We start from the raw sequence: 20925 nt of genomic DNA, 5'->3' as shown, positions 1-20925 counted from the left end.
TAGTAGGTGTGAGCGATGGTAGAGTAGAGGACGTGTGATTGGCGGGGGGGGGGTAAGAGTGAAATGTTGACGTCTGTTTACTTTGTATGATGGGGGGGGGGGGGGGGGGGGTGTTATAATGTAATGTATGATGATGTACTATGTGTTGATTGCGTATGTATGGGGGTTATGATGTAATGTATATGTATGATGATGTATTCTGTGTCGATTGTGAATGTATGGTGGGGTGGGGGGGTATGATGTAATTTAATGTACGATGATATATTTGGTGTTTGATAGTGTATGATTGTTTGTTAGTTGTAGATTATAGTACGATGTTTGATGTTGTAATGTTTGTGCGTGTGTTATAATGCAATATGTTATGATGTAATGTGTGATGATGTATTCGGTGTTTGATAGTGGATGTATGCTTGTTAGTTGTAGATCTAGTACGATGTTTGAGGCTGTAATGTTTGTGCGGGTGTCATATGTAGCCGTACGAGGGTTCCAGTGTGTGAGTTGTGCATGGCCGGGCGCTAGAGTGCTGCATGAATGAGTAAGTGCATGTGGAGTTGTATGGCTGGGTGAATTGTGGGTTGCGTACGTCCGAGGGGCACATGTAGCCTGTGTGTCTGAAGTAGTGGGTATGTGTGCGTAAGGGTGTGCTGATATTGAACTTCAGTTGTTGCTTTGTAAATGTCTATGTATCGGTGTATTATGTCTTGCCACACACATGCCAAATTTCCTTGTATTGATGAGGACAATTAAATTTCTTGTATCTTGTATCTTGTATATGTGTCCATTTTCTGGAGATAAGTATCCTGAATACACTTTGCTGATACGTACATGTATGTTACAATGTATGTATGTGGACTTGCATGGGTCGGAGTCGTCAAACTGTACATGTGGGAGATTAATATACATATGTAGTGTGTTTGCTGAAGTAACTTTATGTACAGATCTCTTTTCAGTGGAGGCATTAAATTTTACATTTTTTACCTGCATGCTGAACAAAAATTGAATTTACCTGTAACATACATATGCCTGATGTATTGTTTCATGCAGAACTGTTCTTGTGAGTTATGTGAAATCGCCCTTCGTATATTTTCAGTTTTACCGCGGTTTGAAGTGACAGTTGAGCCACCCTCTTATTTCCTTGTCACGTCAGAAACCTTTGATGGAACAATCTGTGCCAAGTAGGTGTTATTTCGTTTGTAGCAGCTGTGTTCTGTTTGCTTCGTTAAATGAAGTCATTTCACTTTCTGTCTACGTCGTGTACATTCAATCATGTTGAATTTGTTTGTGGTTAAAGTGCTTTAGTTGAGCTTATTCTTAAGAAAACAATTATTTGGGGGACATTTATCATGAGATTGAGATAGAGTATGCAATGTATGTTCTGTTGATCTCTCTAACCAGCCACGAGGTGGTTTATCATTGAAAGTTCTTGCTGTCTGTTGTGTATGCCTATATATGTATTGTATTTGTATTATATATGGATTATGAACGTATTTTTCTTATCTGATGTGGAACCCCCCATTTAGGACCCTGTGTAATTAAATAGGGCGGTTCCATTTCAATCTGTTCTGGTTGATGGAGATGCACAAGGTTCGCACAGTAGGTTATTGTAAGCATCTTGCTTTGCTTTCTATTATGGCTATGATTTTCATTTTTCTTCTAGATACACGTATGGAAAACCAGTCAAAGGATTCCTAACAGTCCAGGTGTGCCCATCTGGCTATGGGGCGTTTGGTCAGGCCTGTGCTATACGCCAGACACAGGTTTGTACACTGAATTTAAATCACATTGGTGCATCTTCAACAGGATAGGATAGTGAGGATGTGTGTGTGTAATGAGGGGGAGAGAGCAAATGTGTGGAGTGGTTGGAGGTGTAGTGTGTGTGTGTGTATGTGCAGAAATGTTTGAAGATTTTCTGTCTGATATGCGTGTATACTTATTGTGTGCATGATTTCTTTTGCATTGATTACTTAAATTCACATCGCACACAGAATGTTGTGTGTAAATGCAAATGAACAATGGAACAAAATTAAATAGTTGATGCAAGTTTATGTTACAAAATTGTCTTTTGAAGTTTCTTAATTTTTCCTAATTTCTTTTTCTTCTCTTTTAATTTTGGTGTAGATTGACGGCTGTCACAAGTTCTCGATCAATTCCTCGGAGATTCTATCGACAGACAGATACTTCTACGGCAGATCTTTCTCCATTGACGCCTCTGTCAGGGAGGCTGATACTGGTTTGTGTCTTATTGTTCTTTGCATCAGCAGTTAGAATGTGGAGAGTTTTGACTGCATATTGTACTCTTTGGGTCAACACCTAGAATATGAAATGTTTTAACGCCATGTACTCTTTGTGTCATCACTTATTATGTGAAAAGTTTGATCTCATTTACTTGCAGCTGCATCTGTTCCACAGAAAGCTACATTATTATTGTGCTATGCTAAATCCTTTGTGTACCCGCTCTGACTCGTCTGAGGTTATAAAAACCTTGTTATTTTGAGGTACTTGTTTGTGCAGCTTGGCAAGATGATTCAGCTTGCTGCTCGAGGCACATGTTGTCTGTGTTTATTTTTAGTGCAGTTTTCATGCCGGATGGCAAATGAAAAAAATAGTGCTACTGAGCAGGCCCCTAAAACTTTTTTCCTGTGCATTTTGCTATCACATTTAATAGGTCTGATTTTCCTACATAAACAAGGCAAGGTGAAAAGGCATATTTATCATTGTTAAAGAAAAATCATGATCTACTTCCACAGAAAAGGTTACTTCCAACTAAAACGAACTGTTTTGTTCAGGTGTGCAGGTGAACGGGACTGCACAGGGACCAGAGGTGTCCTACGATCCACTCAAGATGGAATTTCTGGATGATACCAATGGCTACTTCAAACCTGGCCTGCCTGTCTATGGGAAAGTGAGTTTGTTCTTTGCATAGTGTCATTCCCGCCCTGTACATACACATGCACATGCACACACACACACACACATGCACGCACACACACACACACACACACACACGCCCTCACACACACACGCCCTCACACAAACATGCCCTCACACACTCACACAATGAGATGTACACACACATTATACAAACAGCTTTCATGCAGTGATGTTTTTTGTTTTCCATTTACATAGTGTATGTGTGTGTTGATACTGTTTTCATTGTTCATTAAAACTTGCTCAATCTGCAAGCCATTTTTTTTGTTGAAGATTTGTTTGCAGGTTTACCAAGCTTGTATTATTTTAGTTTCTTGCCTCGTACAGAGAGTAGAATGGCTTACTACAGTGAGCAGTGTTTGCATTTCACTTCTGAGTTTTTTACCCTTGATCTAATATTTCTTTTAAATCATTTGATGACTTTGCTGTCCCTAATACATTTCATTTCAGAGTCATGCAGTAACAAACATTTACCCAACTTTTTTGTTAGATAATTTTAATCGTTTACCGGCTATCTCGTTCAGGTGAAGGTGTCAAAACCCGACGGCAGTCCGGCCGAGGGAGAGGATGTTCTGGTGACTGCACGTGACCACAGCAACAGCATTTACTTGGAGAAGGTGTTCAAGGTTAACGAGCTGGGGGAAATCCACTACAGTGTCTGCCAGGGCGTCATGGAGAACACGTCTTCTCTGTCCATGTTTGTAAGTACATGTGGTCTCTGTAATCTCTGTCAATTTAAATGTCGACTCAGTGGTCACTGCTCCCACAGTCTACAGCCTCAAGTGTAGACTGGATGCACACTGGCACAATCTTCCTTCAAAATATTACCCACATTGCCAGATCGTGACAGAGATTTCTTTTTACACCGCCGTGCATTGCCACCTTTTTGTGTATTTTTTCATCAACTTTGGAACCATGAACCGGCCCTCTAGGCCTCAACCACTGATCAAATCAAGTCAAAGTCAAGTTCATGTATGGGGTAAGGTGTAAGGCCTGCACTTGCACTCACCTACACTTGGCTTTTGCTTTGGAGATTAGGTTGACAGAGTCGCCTACACTTGGCTTTTGCTTTGGAGATTAGGTTGACAGAGTCGCCTACACTTGGCTTTTGCTTTGGAGATTAGGTTGACAGAGTCGCCATTTCACATGTGCGGGGGCATACTTTCTCTGCTAAAAAACCCCTAATATATATATGCAGACCTGTTTACCAGTACGATTTGGGCGTATTTTGTATGCCAAATTATTATCAGTACGCAAATACGCGACACACGCACAAAATACGCATAAGAAAAAGTCTAGAATACGTTTTCCGTTGTTGGTGTGCTGATTACGGAATGGTACAACTGATACCGGTTTCGGTCGAAGGGAGATAACCATGACAGCGAGTCTTCAGCTGTGGAAACCTTGTTCAGTTGTTAGCACGTGCGATCGTCTGGACAATCGTGGCAAAATGAAACGGAACAATGTGCCATTTTGGATGACTGTTCCAAGTCTAAACAGCAGAAGCAGTAGATTTTCTTGGAGAAATATAAGAAAGAGCCAGGAATTGTGGAGTCTACTATGGGAAAAAGTCATGCACACTGCAAGTATTGTAAATCAGATTTCTCCGTTGCCCATGGCTGGGAAATATGACATCGAACGACACTGCAGTTCCAAAACTTACCTGGACAAGGTTGCTGCCAAGGAATTATGAAGTTCATTCCCGCAAAGCAAATCCTGCCAGAAGAAAAGGCTGTAGTCCGCGCTGAAGCAATGTTTTCTGAGATGATAGTAAAAATGAACTTGCCACTGTCAACCGCAGATGTTATTTCACGAACTTCATCTTTTCATTATCAATCTGTTTGGAAGACACTGGTTATTATGATAATGCTATAAACTGACAGGTAAATAAAATTGTTTTATTCCTGTTGTATTGGAAGGAGTTAAATTCTGAAGGTGTTCACAAGTGACATGCTATTCTTACACAAACACGTTTGCACCCACGCGTACATTTTCCCTAGCCCATATGGCTTTGCTTGCAAAGTACACCAACTTTTTGAAAAATACACTCAACTTTTTGGGAAAGTACTCTTGCCTCGAGTGGAGGGTAAACAGGTCTGTATAATATGTGACAGGGAGACTACCGTCGCCCTTCACAGCAGACTCTGCAGAGTTGTTCGCCTTAGAAGTAGGCAACACCTGTGGATTGTAGAGTTCTGTTTGTGATGGGGTCTGGCGGCTTTTGTCTCTCTGTATGTTCATGGATTCCTTTGCGAATGCATAACAGTTTTTATAGGACTTAGAAATAAGCTCTAAAATTCTCAATCCTGTTTGATTGGACTTCGCCTCCAAAGGTGATTGTGGTGTTTTGGCACTCGGTTACATATAGGAGGCACCAAATGCCTTTATGGAAGTGATACCATTGTCTATCAAACAGAAGTTTGAAAAAAAAAGGTTCTTTCCGTATTGTTTTTCTTTACTTGTGAAATCCCCTTTTCAAGGGAATCCCCACTTGTCGCCTGTTGTAATCAAGCAGGTTTTTTTTAATGTGTTTTAACACAGCATTGATGATGTTTACTTTAATCTCACTCTAAATTGGTCCTTTCCTTTTCACATTCTGTCAACATTTGACTCATTGTCATGCTATAGACCCGGAATCAAGTGTGTGGTGAGGGTGTATATGTGTGTGTATGTAGAGCGATTCACAGAAAACTACACCACAGCTCTTCATGCAGCTTAACATATAAATTCATCCAGATGATATCCCAACAGGTGTTTTAGAGAAAAATATTGTTGATAAATGTCTTTGATGACGTTGACGGTTGTATCCGTCTGTTCTGAAAAATGTATGTGACGCTGGTAAGGCTGCTTTTTGAATCAATTGTATTGAAAATTTAATTTATTTGGTTGATGGGTTATGGTCAAGCCAAGACACAGTTTCGGTGAAGAGTGTTACAGTTCAGTTTCTATTTTGAAGCCCAAAGATTGACAATATTTTTCTATATCGCAAAACACACGTAGATTTCAAATTTAATGTTGTAAAGTACTTGGAGCTGTTTTGGGTCTCATACAATTATAAAGTTATTCTTCATCTTTTTCTTCCTTTTTCTGTTCTTTTCCTTGTATTTATTGTTAGTTCTACTCATAGCACAGTAGCATACCATTCCCCATCCCAATGCCCCTTTTAAGATCCCCCCCCCCCTCCTCTAGTTAAAGACTTCCCTCTTTTTAAGAACTTGCTGTTTGAGATTTACTGTTCATTATCTCATAAATTTACCACCATTTAAAAAAAATCCTTCCTTTTTAAGACCTGGTTTTCTCAGATATGTAAAGGTCTTGAAAGGTTCCCCCCCCCCCCCCCCCCCCCTCCCCCCCCTGCGGGTTAGGGGGAAGAATTTACCCGATGCTCCCCAGCATGTCGTAAGAGGCGACTAACGGATTCTGTTTCTCCTTTTACCCTTGTTAAGTGTTTCTTGTATAGAATATAGTCAATGTTTGTAAAGATTTTAGTCAAGCAGTATGTAAGAAATGTTAAGTCCTTTGTACTGGAAACTTAAGGTAATATATTGTACTACGTTGCAAGCCCCTGGAGCAATTTTTTGATTAGTGCTTTTGTGAACAAGAAACAATTAACAAGTGGCTCTATCCCATCTCCCCCCTTTCCCCGTCGCGATATAACCTTCGTGGTTGAAAACGACGTTAAACACCAAATAAAGAAAGTAAAGAAAGTCTTGAAAGGTGGTTTGATCTGTACCTGTATTCAAAACTACAGGGAGTATTTTAGTTCCATGTCAACAAAATGGAAAAAGACAAAACCTGTGGCCTGGAGATATCATCTGGATGAATTTACATGTATAGTTGCGTGAGGATCTGTGGTGTAGTTTTCTGGGAATCTGGTGGGTTGTTTTGTACCTGTTTTCAAAACTACAGGTAGTATTTTGGTTCCATGCAGGCGGAGGCCAAGAATTTCAAAGTGAACGAAGAGGCTTCCTACGGTCGTCGCCTGTACACGCCCACCGCCCACGGCAGTTTCCGCCAGTGGTTCTCTCCATCGTTCAGCTACATCCAGATCCCATCACTGAGAGCTCCCATACAGTGTGGAGAAGAGCTCAGTCTGAACATACCGTTCACACACGACGGCAGTAAACCCTACGTCAAATTCCACTACCAGGTGAGAAATGTCACCCATCCGTGATATCATATTTATATTAAAAAAACAAACCTAGCTGAGATATTTCATAATGTTATAACACAACACAAATCTTTACTCGCCAAGAAACACAGTAAAATTCCAGTATAATTTCTGATTTTTTCAAAAATACAAATAGTACTTTTAAAAAAAAATGGGAATAGTGCTGTGTCTCGTGTCTAGGTGAATAAAGATTTCTTGTGTTTTTTAATTAACATCCAGGGATGGCCAAATCTGAAAACATTCACTGGCCATCCGGCCGACTTACTTCAAGAGTTTTAGTTACTAGCCCATCAGAAATTTCACTGACCCGGTACATGCCACAGTTGCTGCATCTGGCATGTTTATTTGACTTTGAAACTCGATATTACAACCAAAAAGTGTTGCATTGGACCAGAATTTTCACTGGCCAGCTGGGCGAGTTGCCAGGTGTTTTTTTACCAGCCCTGTGGATTGTTTACTCGCTCCTGGCGATCGCACAGACAATTTGGCCATCCCTGACATCGGTGAAATAGTTAGGCAAAAAACAAGTCTGTTTACGGTATCCCGACCGACCCTATTTTTTTCGCACGACCCTAGACTTTTTTTTGGCATTTGGGGAAAAAAAAGAAGAAAAAAAATCTGTTTTTTGGAAAAATAACTTGAAAATATGTTTTTGGGGGGAAAAAAAGAAGAAAAAAATCCCGACCTACCGACCCTATTTTTTGGCCTATGTTACCGTAAACAGACTTTTTTTTTTTGTTGGCCTTAGAGGTATCAACCTCTGGGCCAGAAATGTACAGGGTACTCGTGCCTCCTGCCCCATAATTCAAGGGGAACCAACGTACTATCCGCGGCAGGAAATCACAGTTGATAACTATATAAATCACTGATACAGTGAAATCAACATTCTGTAACAATGTAAGACAGAAAAACAAGAACGGTATGTTGTTGGAACATTCCAGTGATATACCTTTCTTGTCTTTTGATTTTGGTCTCACGTGAGAGAGATGGTGAAATTGGTGCATGTGCTTTTTCACACCTCTGTCTATAGCAAGTAGTTGGGTAACCAACATTAATCTGAGAGAGCTTTTTGGGGGAAGAAAACACTTGCAACTAAAAGTTTTTACACCATAAACCATAATGTGGTTGGATGGGCCCCATTCAGTAGCAGACGAATTTTTGCGGCGGAATAGACACATCTCTTTAAGTGGGTAGTTTATGCACCAATCAGGAGCATACAATTGTTTGGGTCATACTGCGCATGTGCCATACACGTTGTTGACATTCCCAACGAAATTGGAGAAAGTAAGTTTCTGTTCTCAATTTCCTTGCGTTGTTTTTGTGTGACACAGGTCATGTCGAGAGGGCGCATCGTGCACACAGGAACCACGACAGCGCCAACACTGCCACGACCTCTGGATTTCATGGAGCCCTTAATGGAACACTGCCTGGAGGTCGGGGAGGAACCCACGCGACCCCCCTTGGTCACCGATATTCCGGAACCCCGAATATATGAAAATATGACTGACTCATCAGAGATGGCCCCCCGCCCTCCTGTCATGGTAGGTGAACCGGAAGCCTTTGATGAATCGTCCCTGTCGGTGGTGCTTCCCCCAGAACGAACGGCAGCAGTGGCGGAAGTGTACAACGAGCCGGAGATGGTCACTGCACCGGAGTTGCCTCTCTTGGAGCCCATGAGGATTGAGCCCATCTCCGAGTCACTGGACCTTGGAGATGAGCAGGTGCGACGAAAGAGAAGCATCAGTAAGTGTGAAAAAAGACAAGATTTAGTAGAGTGGAATGCCCCTCACCGCTGTTCCCAGGGCTTCACTTCTGCCTCTTTAGCTGCAGGCAGGCTGAGCTATTTTTTAGCACCCACCCTTATCCCACAGCAGACATAACACAGCAGCTTGGTGCCAGCCACTGATAAGTCCCATCTCCCGGTGCAGTGGGGAAGCATTTGGGTAAAACAAGCAAGCGAGCTTAACAGTGTGCTGGCTGCAGCTGTTGGTAGCCAAATGATTCCCTCTGCCTTGGCTATTTGTAACTCGTCCCTTCCCCAACTAATATGCAAGCCAGGAACAGCTGTGCCCTTATAGATCCACTGGTGTTAGACTTCTCTCCTTTTAGAATGTGTATTTCACTGATTCCCTGCTCACATTTACCTCAGTTCTCAGTGGAACCTTGTTTTATCAGTAGACCACAGCATGGAGTAATGACAGGGAGAAAGGCAATAGCAGTTGACTTGTGTACCCAGAACATTTTGGGATCTTGTTTTTAAAGAGTGTAAAAAAGGCCCCCTGAAACTTAAGCCCTCTTTTTTTTCTCCAGTGCCACCCTTTGGCGGTGGAGAAGAGGAGAAAATCGTGCGGTCAGAGAGCATCTCCGACCAGGTGTCCAGTGTGCAACTGGACATTCCAGTCACAGCCGAAATGTCACCTTCCTTCAGCATCCTTCTCTTCTACGTCCGAGATGATGGGGAGACAGTCGCCGACAGTATGGAGTTCTCAGTGGAACCCTGTTTTCAGAATGAGGTGTTTGTTTTTTCCACTGGGTTGCGTTGCGCTTTTGAACATGTCATGTCTAAACGAACTTCTTTTTCTTCTTCTTCTGCGTTCCCAATCTTTACGAACAATTCTGAAAAGCGTGTTGTTGCTGTGTTTTTTTGTCTGTTGTCTGTTTAAAGTGTTTGACAGCATATTCTTCTTTGTTCCAGGTGAAAATGGAGTTTGCAGACAAGACAGTGGCACCAGGGGAACAGACGGTGATCCAGTTGGAAGCGGCAGCAGGCTCAGTGTGTGGTGTGGGGGTGGTGGACAAGAGCATCAACATCCTGGGGGGTGACCACCAGATCACACCTGCACAGGTACTGCTCTGTTGTTTGTGGCTTTTTACCTTTTACTTTTAGCTCTTTTGCTTATAGAAGCAAGGATGGAGTTCCTTCTGTTTTATTGAGTCACTTGAGAAAAAGTGACTCTATGTAATCGGTCAGTGTTAGTCTGTCCGGCCGGCCGTCCGTCCAGCCGGCCGTCCGTCCGTAGACACCACCTTAACGTTGGACTTTTCTCGGAAACTATCAAAGCGATCCGGCTCATATTTTGTTTAGTCGTGACCTCCAATGACCTCTACACTTTAACGATGGTTTCGTTGACCTTTGACCTTTTTCAAGGTCACAGGTCAGCGTCAAAGGAAAAATTAGACATTTTATATCTTTGACAAAGTTCATCGGATGTGATTGAAACTTTGTAGGATTATTCTTTACATCAAAGTATTTACATCTGTAGCCTTTTACGAACGTTATCAGAAAAACAAGGGAGATAACTAGCCTTTTCTGTTCGGCAACACACAACTTAACGTTGGGCTTTTCTCGGAAACTATAAAAGTGACCGGGCTCAAATTTTATGTGAACGTGACTCCCAGTGACCTCTACACTTTGACGTCTGCTTTGGTGACCTTTGACCTTTTTTAAGGTCACAGGTATGTCTTGAAGGAAAAAAATTGAAATATCATATCTCTGAAACTATTCATCGGATTTGATTCAAACTTTATAGGATTATTCTTTACATCAAATTATTTACATCTGTATTGTGTTGTGAATAGCAATTTCTTCCTGTCCATCTGATACCTCATATAATATTCAGAACTGCGAAAGTGACTCGATCGAGCGTTTGCTCTTCTTGTATTTGAAAAAGGTGTTTTTGCTTCCCACTCTGTGTAGCGGTCACAAAACATTGTTTACACTGAAATAAGACTACATGTTTGAACATTGCAGGTGTTTGAAAAACTGAAAGAATACAGTTTGTCCTCGCGCAACCGCTACACATACTTCAGGAATGACAACAACTACTGCAAAGAAAAGATGGAGAAGAAAGGTGAGCACTCCCCTAATGCCTTGCCTGCACTAACAACAAAGGTTGCATATAATTATTCTGTTGCATGGGGTTCGGCACCCAAAATATGTGGGGATATGTGGGGTGTAACGTTTATCCCACTCCATCCTCCTCCTCCTGATCCTCCTGATCCTCCTCATCATCATCATATGCTTATTTTTTACACACCTTTTTTAGTTTTTAAGTTTAAACAAAATTTGTATTGTGTGTTTGTGCGCCCCAATGATAGATTGTAAGAAAAGGCCGAGCCTTAAATCTTAATCATTGTAAAATAAAGTTCAACTCAATTCAATTCAATTCAATTCAATTCTCCCCCTTCCTGATCTTGTTGCACAAGCCTCCGCTTGACTACCAGCTTATTAAGCAAATAAACAATGGCGACTGCACCGCAATGTCGTTTCTTAACCGCAATGTCATCACAAATTCCCAACCTTGGGCAATTAAAGATTCTGTATTCTGTATTCTGTGAGAGTCAAAGACCAAAAAGCACTGTACACACGTTAAAATGACGAACACGGAACAAATAACGGCGACGTTTTGACCTATGGGTCTTCTTCAGGAAGGAAAGAAGTGCACACTTACTAACACGACGGATACGAAACAACAAAGGGGTATAGTCAAGGTGATATGGCGAAAGCAAATAAACAATGGCGACTGCACGTGACCCAAAGGTCGAAACGTCGCCGTTATTTGTTCTGTGTTTGTCATTTTAACGGGAGTACAGTGCTTTTTGGTCTTTTTGTTACCAGCTTATTGTTTTTCAGAGTACCATGCTTATGTTTGCTAATTTCAATAACACTCAAATTCATGGTAATCTCATGGTACAGAACATGACCAGCTACTTGTGTGGTGAACTGGTTTTAGTGCAACTGAGTGCTATTTATAAAATTTGTTTTCAAAACATTCACACTTTTTGATGGAAACTAATCATGATAATCAAGGACTGGGTGGCCGAGTGGTACTTGCGCTCGGAAGCGAGAGGTTGCGAGTTCGACCCTGGGTCAGGGCGTTAGCAATTTTCTCCCCCCTTTCCTAACCTAGTGCTAGTCTTTCGGATGAGATGAAAAACCGAGGTCCCTTCGTGTACACTACATTGGGGTGTGCATGTTAAAGATCCCACGATTGACAAAAGGGTCTTTCCTGGCAAAATTGTATAGGCATAGATAAAAATGTCCACCAAAATACCCGTGTGACTTGGAATAATAGGGCGTGAAAAGTAGGATATGCGCCGAAATGGCTGCGATCTGCTGGCCGATGTGAATGCGGAATGTATTGTGTAAAAAAATTCCATCTCACACGGCATAAATAAATCCCTGCGCCTTGAATATGTGCACGATATAAATTGCATAAAATGATAAAATAAAAATAAATCCCTGCGCTTAGAACTGTACCCACGGAATACGCGCGATATAAGCCTCATATTGATTGATTGATGATGGAATTATTTCTCCTGCTGGTCGAGACCCTCGTCAGAAGGTAAATGTAATGCATTCTGGATGTTGGCTGTGGTAGCCAAACAGCTAAGCTTGTTTGTTACTTGTACAATGGTACCCGCCATGTAGGACACCCAGGGCACCAGCCAAAATGTCCATACACTGGAGGTGTCAAGTCGTGACAGGTATATTTCGGTCTGGGTTATAGACGGAAGGGACAACGGAATGTGTCCTTTCATGGGAGGTGTCCTCTCACCGGAGGGTCCACGCATCTCAGGCACCACTGTATTTTCATCTTCACTTTCATCACGATAACTCAGCTAAGCATGCTTCGCTATCCTCAACTTTGTCTGCATGTTTTATTTTCACTTTAGCAAAGTTGGAGGCTGCTGCGAACAGGGATGGTGAAGAAGGCGAGGAAGAAGAAGATGCTGAAGAGGGATTTGTTCGATTCCCCGACTACTGGTACAGGTCCAACTACGTTGATGCCATTGAGGCTTTCAAGGTCAGTTGATTCTTATGTTTTGATGTGTATGTGTGTTTGTGCGTGTGTGTTTGTGAGTGTGTATGTGTGTACAAATGCATATTCAAATGAATGTGCACACGCAGTTGTAGATGTGTTTGAGGGTATGGATGTCAGGCTCCTTTTCAATGATTTCAAACATGGTCTGCATACTGACAACAGTATGTGCACAAGCTGTTGTTTGTGGGTGGGTGTGTGTTACTGTGTGTTACTATGTGTTACTATGTGTGTGAGTGTTTTCAGTGGTTTCAATTGTGTAAAATAAATGTTTGTGCAGCAAATGGGCATGTTGGTCCTGACTAATCTTGCTGTAGAAACACGGCCATGTGCCAAGGACATACCTGTCTATTATGGTGAGTCCTTCATCTCAGACTGAATCATGCTTTATGTCTGTCTGTCCATCTGTCTGTTTGTATGTCTGTGTTTCACATCCTATGTGTTAATTTGCCACTTGCTTGTAAAGTGCTATGGTTTTGTAGTTGTATTGTGTCTCGCTTGAATTAATAGGAGTCTGTGTTGTTCTTTGAGGGTGTGTGTGTGTTTGTGTGCTGGCATGTCAATTTCTTCTTCCTTATTTTTACAAGGACTTGGCTTTCTGTCTTTCTGTCTATAGCTCTCTCTTTGTCTGGATCCCTAATGGGCTAAATTCTGAGTACATTATTCTATGCTCTGTTTGGCTAGTTTTGTTTGTTTTTTTGTTCTTAATGATATATAGTACAGTATACTACACAATCTGTGTACAGTTCAGTTAAGTTCATTATAATTTGGCCTTTTGTGTCTAATATATATAAATTTTGTAGAAGTTATATTTAGAAAAAAATGTTTTCTTTTCATAGAAGATGCTGAGAAAAGCTTAAAATGTGTTTGAATTTTGTATGTTGTTTCTTGTTAATGTTATCATTCAGAGTGCAATTTTCTTTCTTTTGAAGGATGGTTTGCTTCTCTTGTAAATTTCTCATGTGAACAAGTATAACTGATCTCTCTACTAACACTTCTTGCATTTGAACTGTTTTGGATTGTGTCTATTTATTCTATTAGTGCAGTTGCACCTGTCTGTAATAAACACCCAAGGGACCAACCAGAAGGGGTCCTGCTAGACAGGTAGTTTCTATGGAAAGGTGAATTATAACAGGGAAACAAGTCCTTGGAAACCCTTTGGAGTGGTTGTAATGGGCAGGTGGTTGTTAGGCCTAAAAAAAAATAGGTGTGGTTACGGTAACCCGACCTACCCTATTTTTAGGGGCCGACCCTATAACTTTTTATTACAATTGTCAACAACAACAAAAACAAGAGGCGAAGCCTTCAAGGCTCCCGTAAGAAATCGACAAACAGTAACATAACACAAACTCACTCACTCCGTAACACACACACACAAACACACACACACACACACACACACACACACACACACACACACACACGCACACACACACACACAGTTAAAACTAACGCATCATATCAACTCCATGTATAATTTTCAAAAGAAGGCAAACAGATAAAATGACTAGGGTAATAGGTTAGGTACCTGCCATGTGGGCACTTTTTCCACTGCTGTCCTCAGTCCTATACTTTTCATCAAGACTTGTCACCATGCCGAGTAGATCTAAATTCGGAAGTCTTCATGTGGCTGAGGCATATATCTGACATAGCGTCGATCTTGTTGTAGGTTAACCTCCTTTCTGAAACAAATGGCAAAATGCGATTAGTTATGATGACTACAACCTACACAAATATAAACAGTGTTTTGAAACAGAATAGTCAGGTTATACAAGCCACTTTACCTATGCAGCATGGTAACCCTACAATATGCGAAACATGTCGACTGCAGCAGCCTGGTTCTTAAAATAATTCTGACGGTCAACACAGCCAGAAATGCCAACAAAGACAAGAAAGCTGTGGCAAGGTAAGCTTACCAAACGTTACATAGCGAATCATATGATAGTGCGTAAACAGCAAACAGTAGATCTACAATCAAAGAGAGGATCGAGTCTGGAATGAAACGCGATACAGATCTAGCATTCAAAAACTGTCTTTCACGTTCAAGGAAGTTGTTGCAAAGTACTTAAGACTTACTAAATTGTACAGACAAAACCATGACAGTGCATGTTTTGAATCTGAGGAAAAAATCGTGATCATTTTGACTTTGAGAACAGATTCATTCCGTTTCCTTATATCTGCATGTTCAAGTAAATGGTGGACAGTTTTTTTCGGGCAGAGTAAACTTAACTTGAGACTCTACTGCAAGTCTTGAAATTCACATAAATCGAACCACGAGCAAAGACATCCAAACATTACAGGCACTTTAGATCAACTCATTTCACTAGAGGTGACTGCCTAGCACTGTGTTTGACATCCGTGTCTGCTGAAATAAAAAGAAATTAAAACAAAACGGATTAACAGTAGGTGACACGTTATCAGAGTGGGAGACACTAGATCTGTCTCTGAACTTACCGGGATACAGCTGCAAGATCGACACTGACTGCCGCGCTTTCGACAGCTCTTCCTCGCGTGGACATTGGAAACACGCTGTGCAGATCAAATTGTAGGAAATCTCCCTTTGGTATCTTCTTTATTTACTTTTCTGGAGCTTAGAAACCGAACAACATGAAATCGTCTTCCCCGGCGAATCGGCGAGGTGAGAACTGGACCACAATCCTTCGCGCGACCCCTGACCTGATCTTGACACCTGACCTGCCGTCTACATGCCAAACACGACACAAATCAGTCAACTGCTTGTACCCCTTCAAAACCCCCCACCACCCGTTTTCTTTGGATACACGCTTTAACTACACACATGCCGACACAATGTTGATCATTGCTTCAATAATTTGAAGATGGTGCTTGAAAATTAACCACGTGAAATGAGTATTTCGGTGTTTAGCCAAAAATGTTAAAGTTTCTACCACAGACATACACACATACATACATACGCACGCACGCACAGACAGACAAAGTTTACCATCGCATAGGCTACACTTACGTGAGCCAAAAACAAAACCACACACAAGAAAATGAGTGCAGAAAACACAATGAAAGCGAAAGCGCCCGAGTCGCACACTTATTATTTCCCTGTCAAGTAGGTTTAATTTGTACACATTAGAAAAAAAAAGTGATTGCCTACCTTCCTACCCTATTTTTTTTGGCTATGTTACCGTAACCACACCTTTTTTTTTTTTTTTGGCCTTATCAAGAGGATAGCCTTCTTCCCCTGGTTGTAGACTAGAAAGGACGTGACTGAAAAATCTCTGTTCTCCACAGGAAAAAAAAGAAAAAAATAAGAAAAAGATTCAAAGATGACATACATAGAAGTTTGGAGACAAAAAGGCGGTCACCACGGCAGGTTCGACTCTACTATATACTCTATTAACATGAACAGTTCCTATTGGGTACTTTGTGAACTTCTCCATCGAAAATGTGAGAGTGAAAAAATCATATGATCTTGGTAGAAACCCACAATACTGGGCTAAGCAATATTCCCTCTGGTGATCGAACTCTCAAATTTCTCTGTCACACTTTTAACGGAGAAGGACACATTTTGTGCATGCCTCTTTTAACTTTGCATTGTGTACAAGGTCTTGCAAGTCTTGTCTATCCCTAACACTTAAATGTATCTCTCTGTCCTCTCCTTGACACTCACTCACACATCCATCGCTGCTTCAATTCATCGTGCAAGCAGCTGCCAGGATGGAAAACGTGGGAGCTGGCAGTAGGGTTCTGAAAAGTGGAGATGATGATACAAGGGTGCGAACTGACTTCCCCGAGACTTGGTTGTGGAGTGTGGAATATGTGGGGTAGGTTGATATTGGGTACTATTGTAATTAGAGAGGTATGGTGATTCAAAGCTATGTCACTGACTTCCCCTATAGCTGTTGTTGAAGAGTAGAGTATGTAGGGTAAGTTGATATATGTCGCTATTGTTATTAGAGAGGTATGATGATACAAGGGTGCGAACTGACTTCCCCGAGACTTGGTTGTGGAGTGTGGAATATGTGGGGTAGGTTGATATTGGGTACTATTGTAATTAGAGAGGTATGGTGATTGGAGGATATGAACTGACTTCCCCTAGGCGTGGTTGAAGAGTGCAATATGTAGGGTAGGTGGAGTATATATATGTGAATAGTGTTAACAGAGGGGTCTGGTGATTGGAGGATATGAACTGACTTCCCCTAGGTGTGGTTGAAGAGTGCAATATGTAGGGTAGGTGGAGTATATATATCAATCAATCAATCAATGAGGCTTATATCGCGCATATTCCGTGGGTACAGTTCTAGGCGCTCTGCAGTGATGCCGTGTGAGATGAAATTTTATATCGCCAGTAATTGCAGCCATTTCGGCGCATATTTACCTTTCACGGCCTATTATTCCAAGTCACACGGGTATAGGTAGACAATTATTAACTGTGCCTAAGCAATTTTTGCCAGGAAAGACCCTTTTGTCAATCGTGGGATCTTTAACGTGCACACCCAATGTAGTGTACACGGGGGGGAGTTGGACACCGAAGAGAGTCTGCACACAAATTTGACTCTGAAATAAATTTCCGCCGAACCTGGGATCGAACTCACGCTGACAGCGGCCAACTGAATACAAATCCAGCGCGCTACCTACTGAGCTATACTGTTCAAAAAAAGAAACGCATAGTTGCTACTTGCCAAATTTGTTTTATTTTTCGAAAAAATTAACAGAAAATCCAATATTTAGATTATTTGTTTGAAATTTGGTATGGACACAGTTGAATGCACACACAGTTCATTTGCATCTTCAAATCAATCAGTCAATCAATACGATTGGGTGCCGAGGCTGTCAAGTCAGTAGGGGGTGTGACTGCCTTGAGCAGCAACAACTGCCCGGCACCTTCTGGGCATGGACTGGATCAGATGCCGGATATCTTGCTGTGGGATGGTGTCCCACTCTTCCTGAAGTGCCTGCAATAGATCGCGGTGATTTGCCGGCGCTTCTTCTCGCCTGCGCACACGTCTGTCCAATTCATCCCAGAGGTGTTCTATCGGGTTCATGTCTGGCGACATGGATGGCCAGGGAAGCACCTGGACATGGTGGTCGGTGAGGAACTGGGTGGTGAGTCGTGCTGTGTGCGGGCGAGCGTTGTCCTGCTGGAATATGGCATCCTGGTCAGCCAGAAGAGGAAGGGCGTGTGGGCGCAGAATTTCCTCCACGTATCGCTGGGCAGTTATGCGCCCTTGGACGTGCACCAGGGTGCTCCTTCCAGCGGTATTGATCGCCCCCCACACCATGACGCCTCCACCACCATGAACGGGTGCCTCATCCACACAGTTGGGCGCGTAACGTTCGTTTACTCTCCGGTAGACCCTCCTCCGACCATCATGTCGCTGGAGCAGGAAGTAGGACTCGTCGCTGAACCACACGTGTCTCCAGTGATTCCGGACGGTCCAGCGAAGGTGCTGGTTGCCCCACTGCACTCGGTTCTGGCGATGGCGGCGGGTGAGGACAGCTCCTCTGTGAGGTCTGCGAGCTCTCAAACCAGCTTCATGCAGGCGGTTCCGCACGGTCTGGTCCGATAATCGGTGTGGCCCGGGGAGAGCCTGGACAGAAGATGAGGCCGACAGGAAACGATTCCGGAGGTGGCGGAGCCGTATGAAGCGGTCGTGAGCAGCAGTTGTCGCCCTTGGTCTTCCCGCTCGTGGCAAGTCAGCAACGGAGCCAGTGGCTTGAAACCTGACCCACAGTCTACTGATGGTGCTCTGGGACACGTGGAAGTGCCTGGCGATTGCACTTTGACCTTGGCCTGCTTGTAAACGACCCAATGCAATTTGGCGGTCTTCTCTGCTCAATCGGGCCATCTTTCGTCGCTGAATTGTCGTCTGATTTCTTTGTGGCGAACAATCCGCTTTTATGGGTTTTGGAAGACATGGTGAGAGCTCAATATTCCCCGAGTTTCACGAGATTACACTGAAGCATGACGAGTGGTCATGCCAAATGAGCAATTTTGACATTGTAGCCACTGATAACGCATGCGTCACGTGCAGAGCTCACTTGTGGCAATGGACGAAAGGTCGACGACCAGATAAACATTTTCTGCAGTTTGGTGGATATCCTTGTAGCCATATAACTAAATTAACCAAATATTACAAGCTATGCGTTTCTTTTTTTGAACAGTATATATCCCCGCCCCATATATATGTGAATAGTGTTAACAGAGGGGTCTGGTGATTGGAGGATATGAACTGACTTCCCTGTAACTTGGTTGTGGAACATGTCCGGTAGACGGAGAAAGTGTGGATATCATTAATCAGAGGGGGAGTGGTGTCTCTTCCTGCTGTCGAGACCTTTTGCGTGCACTCTTCTTCTTCTTCTTCTTCGTTCGTGGGCTGAAACTCCCACGTATTTACGTGTATGACCGTTTTTACCCCGCCATTTAGGCAGCCATACGCCGCTTTCGGAGGAAGCATGCTGGGTATTTTCGTGTTTCTATAACCCACCAAACTCTGACATGGATTACAGGATCTTTTCCGTGCGCACTTGGTCTTGTGCTTGCGTGTACACACGAAGGGGGATAAGCCACTAGCAGGTCTGCACATAAGTTGACCTGGGAGATCGGAAAAATCTCCACACTTAACCCACCAGGCGGCCGCGGCCGGGATTCGAACCCTCGACCTTCCGATTAAGAGGCCGACGTCTTACCACCACGCCACAGCGCCCGTCGAGCGTGCACTCTAAAACCAAGTGTCCTTCTCTGCCCACCTTGTCTGCGTCCTCTCTGCAAAGTGCTTTGGGGGATGGTTTTGGGGAGGCTTTCATAACGAGTAATGTGTGTAAACTAAGTCGGTTTTCAACATTTTACCTTTTTCTTAAAAGGTACTTCAGAGCTTACAAAGGTGTTACTGTTAATTACTTTCTTTCATTTATTTTATTATCCTGATGCTGGGAAATTCGAGTCGCTAATTCGTCCCAGTGGAAAGCTAGCAGCAACAAGAGTCGCGCTACCCAGGTGTGTGGGTGTACTTATGGCGGAGTGACCCAGGTCTTTTACGTTCCACTTTGGTGACACGGGGGTGGGACATAGATACCATCTCTGAGTCTGCACATAAAGTTGACTCGTGTCTGTCCCGACCTGGATTTGAACCCGTGAACCTAATCCAGTGCTCTGCCACCTGAGCCACCTGAGCTACCTGAGCTACCTGGTCCCCGGTGCTGCACAAATGTGTTGGTCTCGTGACCCTAATCCAGTGCTCTGCCACCTGAGCTACCCGGTCCCCGGTGCTGCACAAATGTGTTGGTCTCGTGAACCTAATCCAGTGCTCTGCCACCTGAGCCACCTGAGCTACCTGAGCTACCTGGTCCCCGGTGCTGCACAAATGTGTTGGTCTTGTGTTGAGAGTATAATATTAAGATGTTGAGTATATGTCTCAGGGTGATTGGTCCAACAGTGTGCCTTACATTGACATTCTTCACACTACACTGAAGCTTTCTTCTTCTTCTTCTTCTCCCCGTCGCGATATAACCTTCGTGGTTGAAAACGACGTTAAACACTAAATAAAAAAAGAAAGTTCTTTTTCTTCTTCGTTCATGGGCTTAGACTCCCATGTTCACTCATGTTTTTAGCGTGTATGACCGTTTTTACCCCGCCATTCAGGCAGCATACGCCGATTTCGGGGGCGGCATGCTGGGTATTTTCGTGTTTCTATGACCCACCGAACTCTGACATGGATTACAGGATCTTTTCCGTGCGCACTTGGTCTTGTGCTTGCGTGTACACACGAAGGGGGTTAACTCACTAGCAGGTTTGCACATACGTTGACCTGGGAGATCAGAAAAATCTCCACACTTAACCCACCAGGCGGCAGCGACCGAGATTCGAACTCACGACCTCCCGATTAGGAAGCCGACGTCTTACCACCATGCCACTGCGCCCGTCCACTGAAGCTTTCAAACTCTGGCAGTCTTTGTTTCTGACATCCTGTCTGCAAGCAGTGTGTTGAAAACTGAAACAACTTTGCTACTGGATCGTACTCTCAGTCTCCCTCG

General features: G+C 43.0%; 1 protein-coding gene across 3 annotated transcripts in view; it reads left to right on the top strand.

The window, feature by feature from the left end:
• LOC138948762 (alpha-2-macroglobulin-like protein 1) overlaps positions 1–20925 on the top strand; it is a 77506-nt gene that overhangs the window by 10367 nt on the left and 46214 nt on the right. For 2 of the 3 annotated variants that reach the window (XM_070320373.1, XM_070320380.1), the window contains exons 7-18: positions 1091–1175; positions 1658–1757; positions 2119–2230; positions 2787–2902; positions 3453–3629; positions 6860–7078; positions 8431–8842; positions 9410–9612; positions 9795–9944; positions 10851–10950; positions 12776–12906; positions 13202–13277. In XM_070320373.1, the coding sequence (XP_070176474.1) occupies positions 1091–1175; positions 1658–1757; positions 2119–2230; positions 2787–2902; positions 3453–3629; positions 6860–7078; positions 8431–8842; positions 9410–9612; positions 9795–9944; positions 10851–10950; positions 12776–12906; positions 13202–13277 (1881 nt within the window). Of the gene's footprint in view, positions 1–1090; positions 1176–1657; positions 1758–2118; positions 2231–2786; positions 2903–3452; positions 3630–6859; positions 7079–8430; positions 8843–9409; positions 9613–9794; positions 9945–10850; positions 10951–12775; positions 12907–13201; positions 13278–16600; positions 16716–20925 lie in introns of all 3 variants that reach the window. The other variant, XM_070320389.1, reaches the window with a different exon arrangement.

The sequence above is a fragment of the Littorina saxatilis genome, linkage group LG1 (genome assembly GCF_037325665.1).
Source record: "Littorina saxatilis isolate snail1 linkage group LG1, US_GU_Lsax_2.0, whole genome shotgun sequence".
Taxonomy (NCBI): domain Eukaryota; kingdom Metazoa; phylum Mollusca; class Gastropoda; order Littorinimorpha; family Littorinidae; genus Littorina; species Littorina saxatilis.
This window is presented reverse-complemented; position numbering and strand designations above follow the sequence as displayed.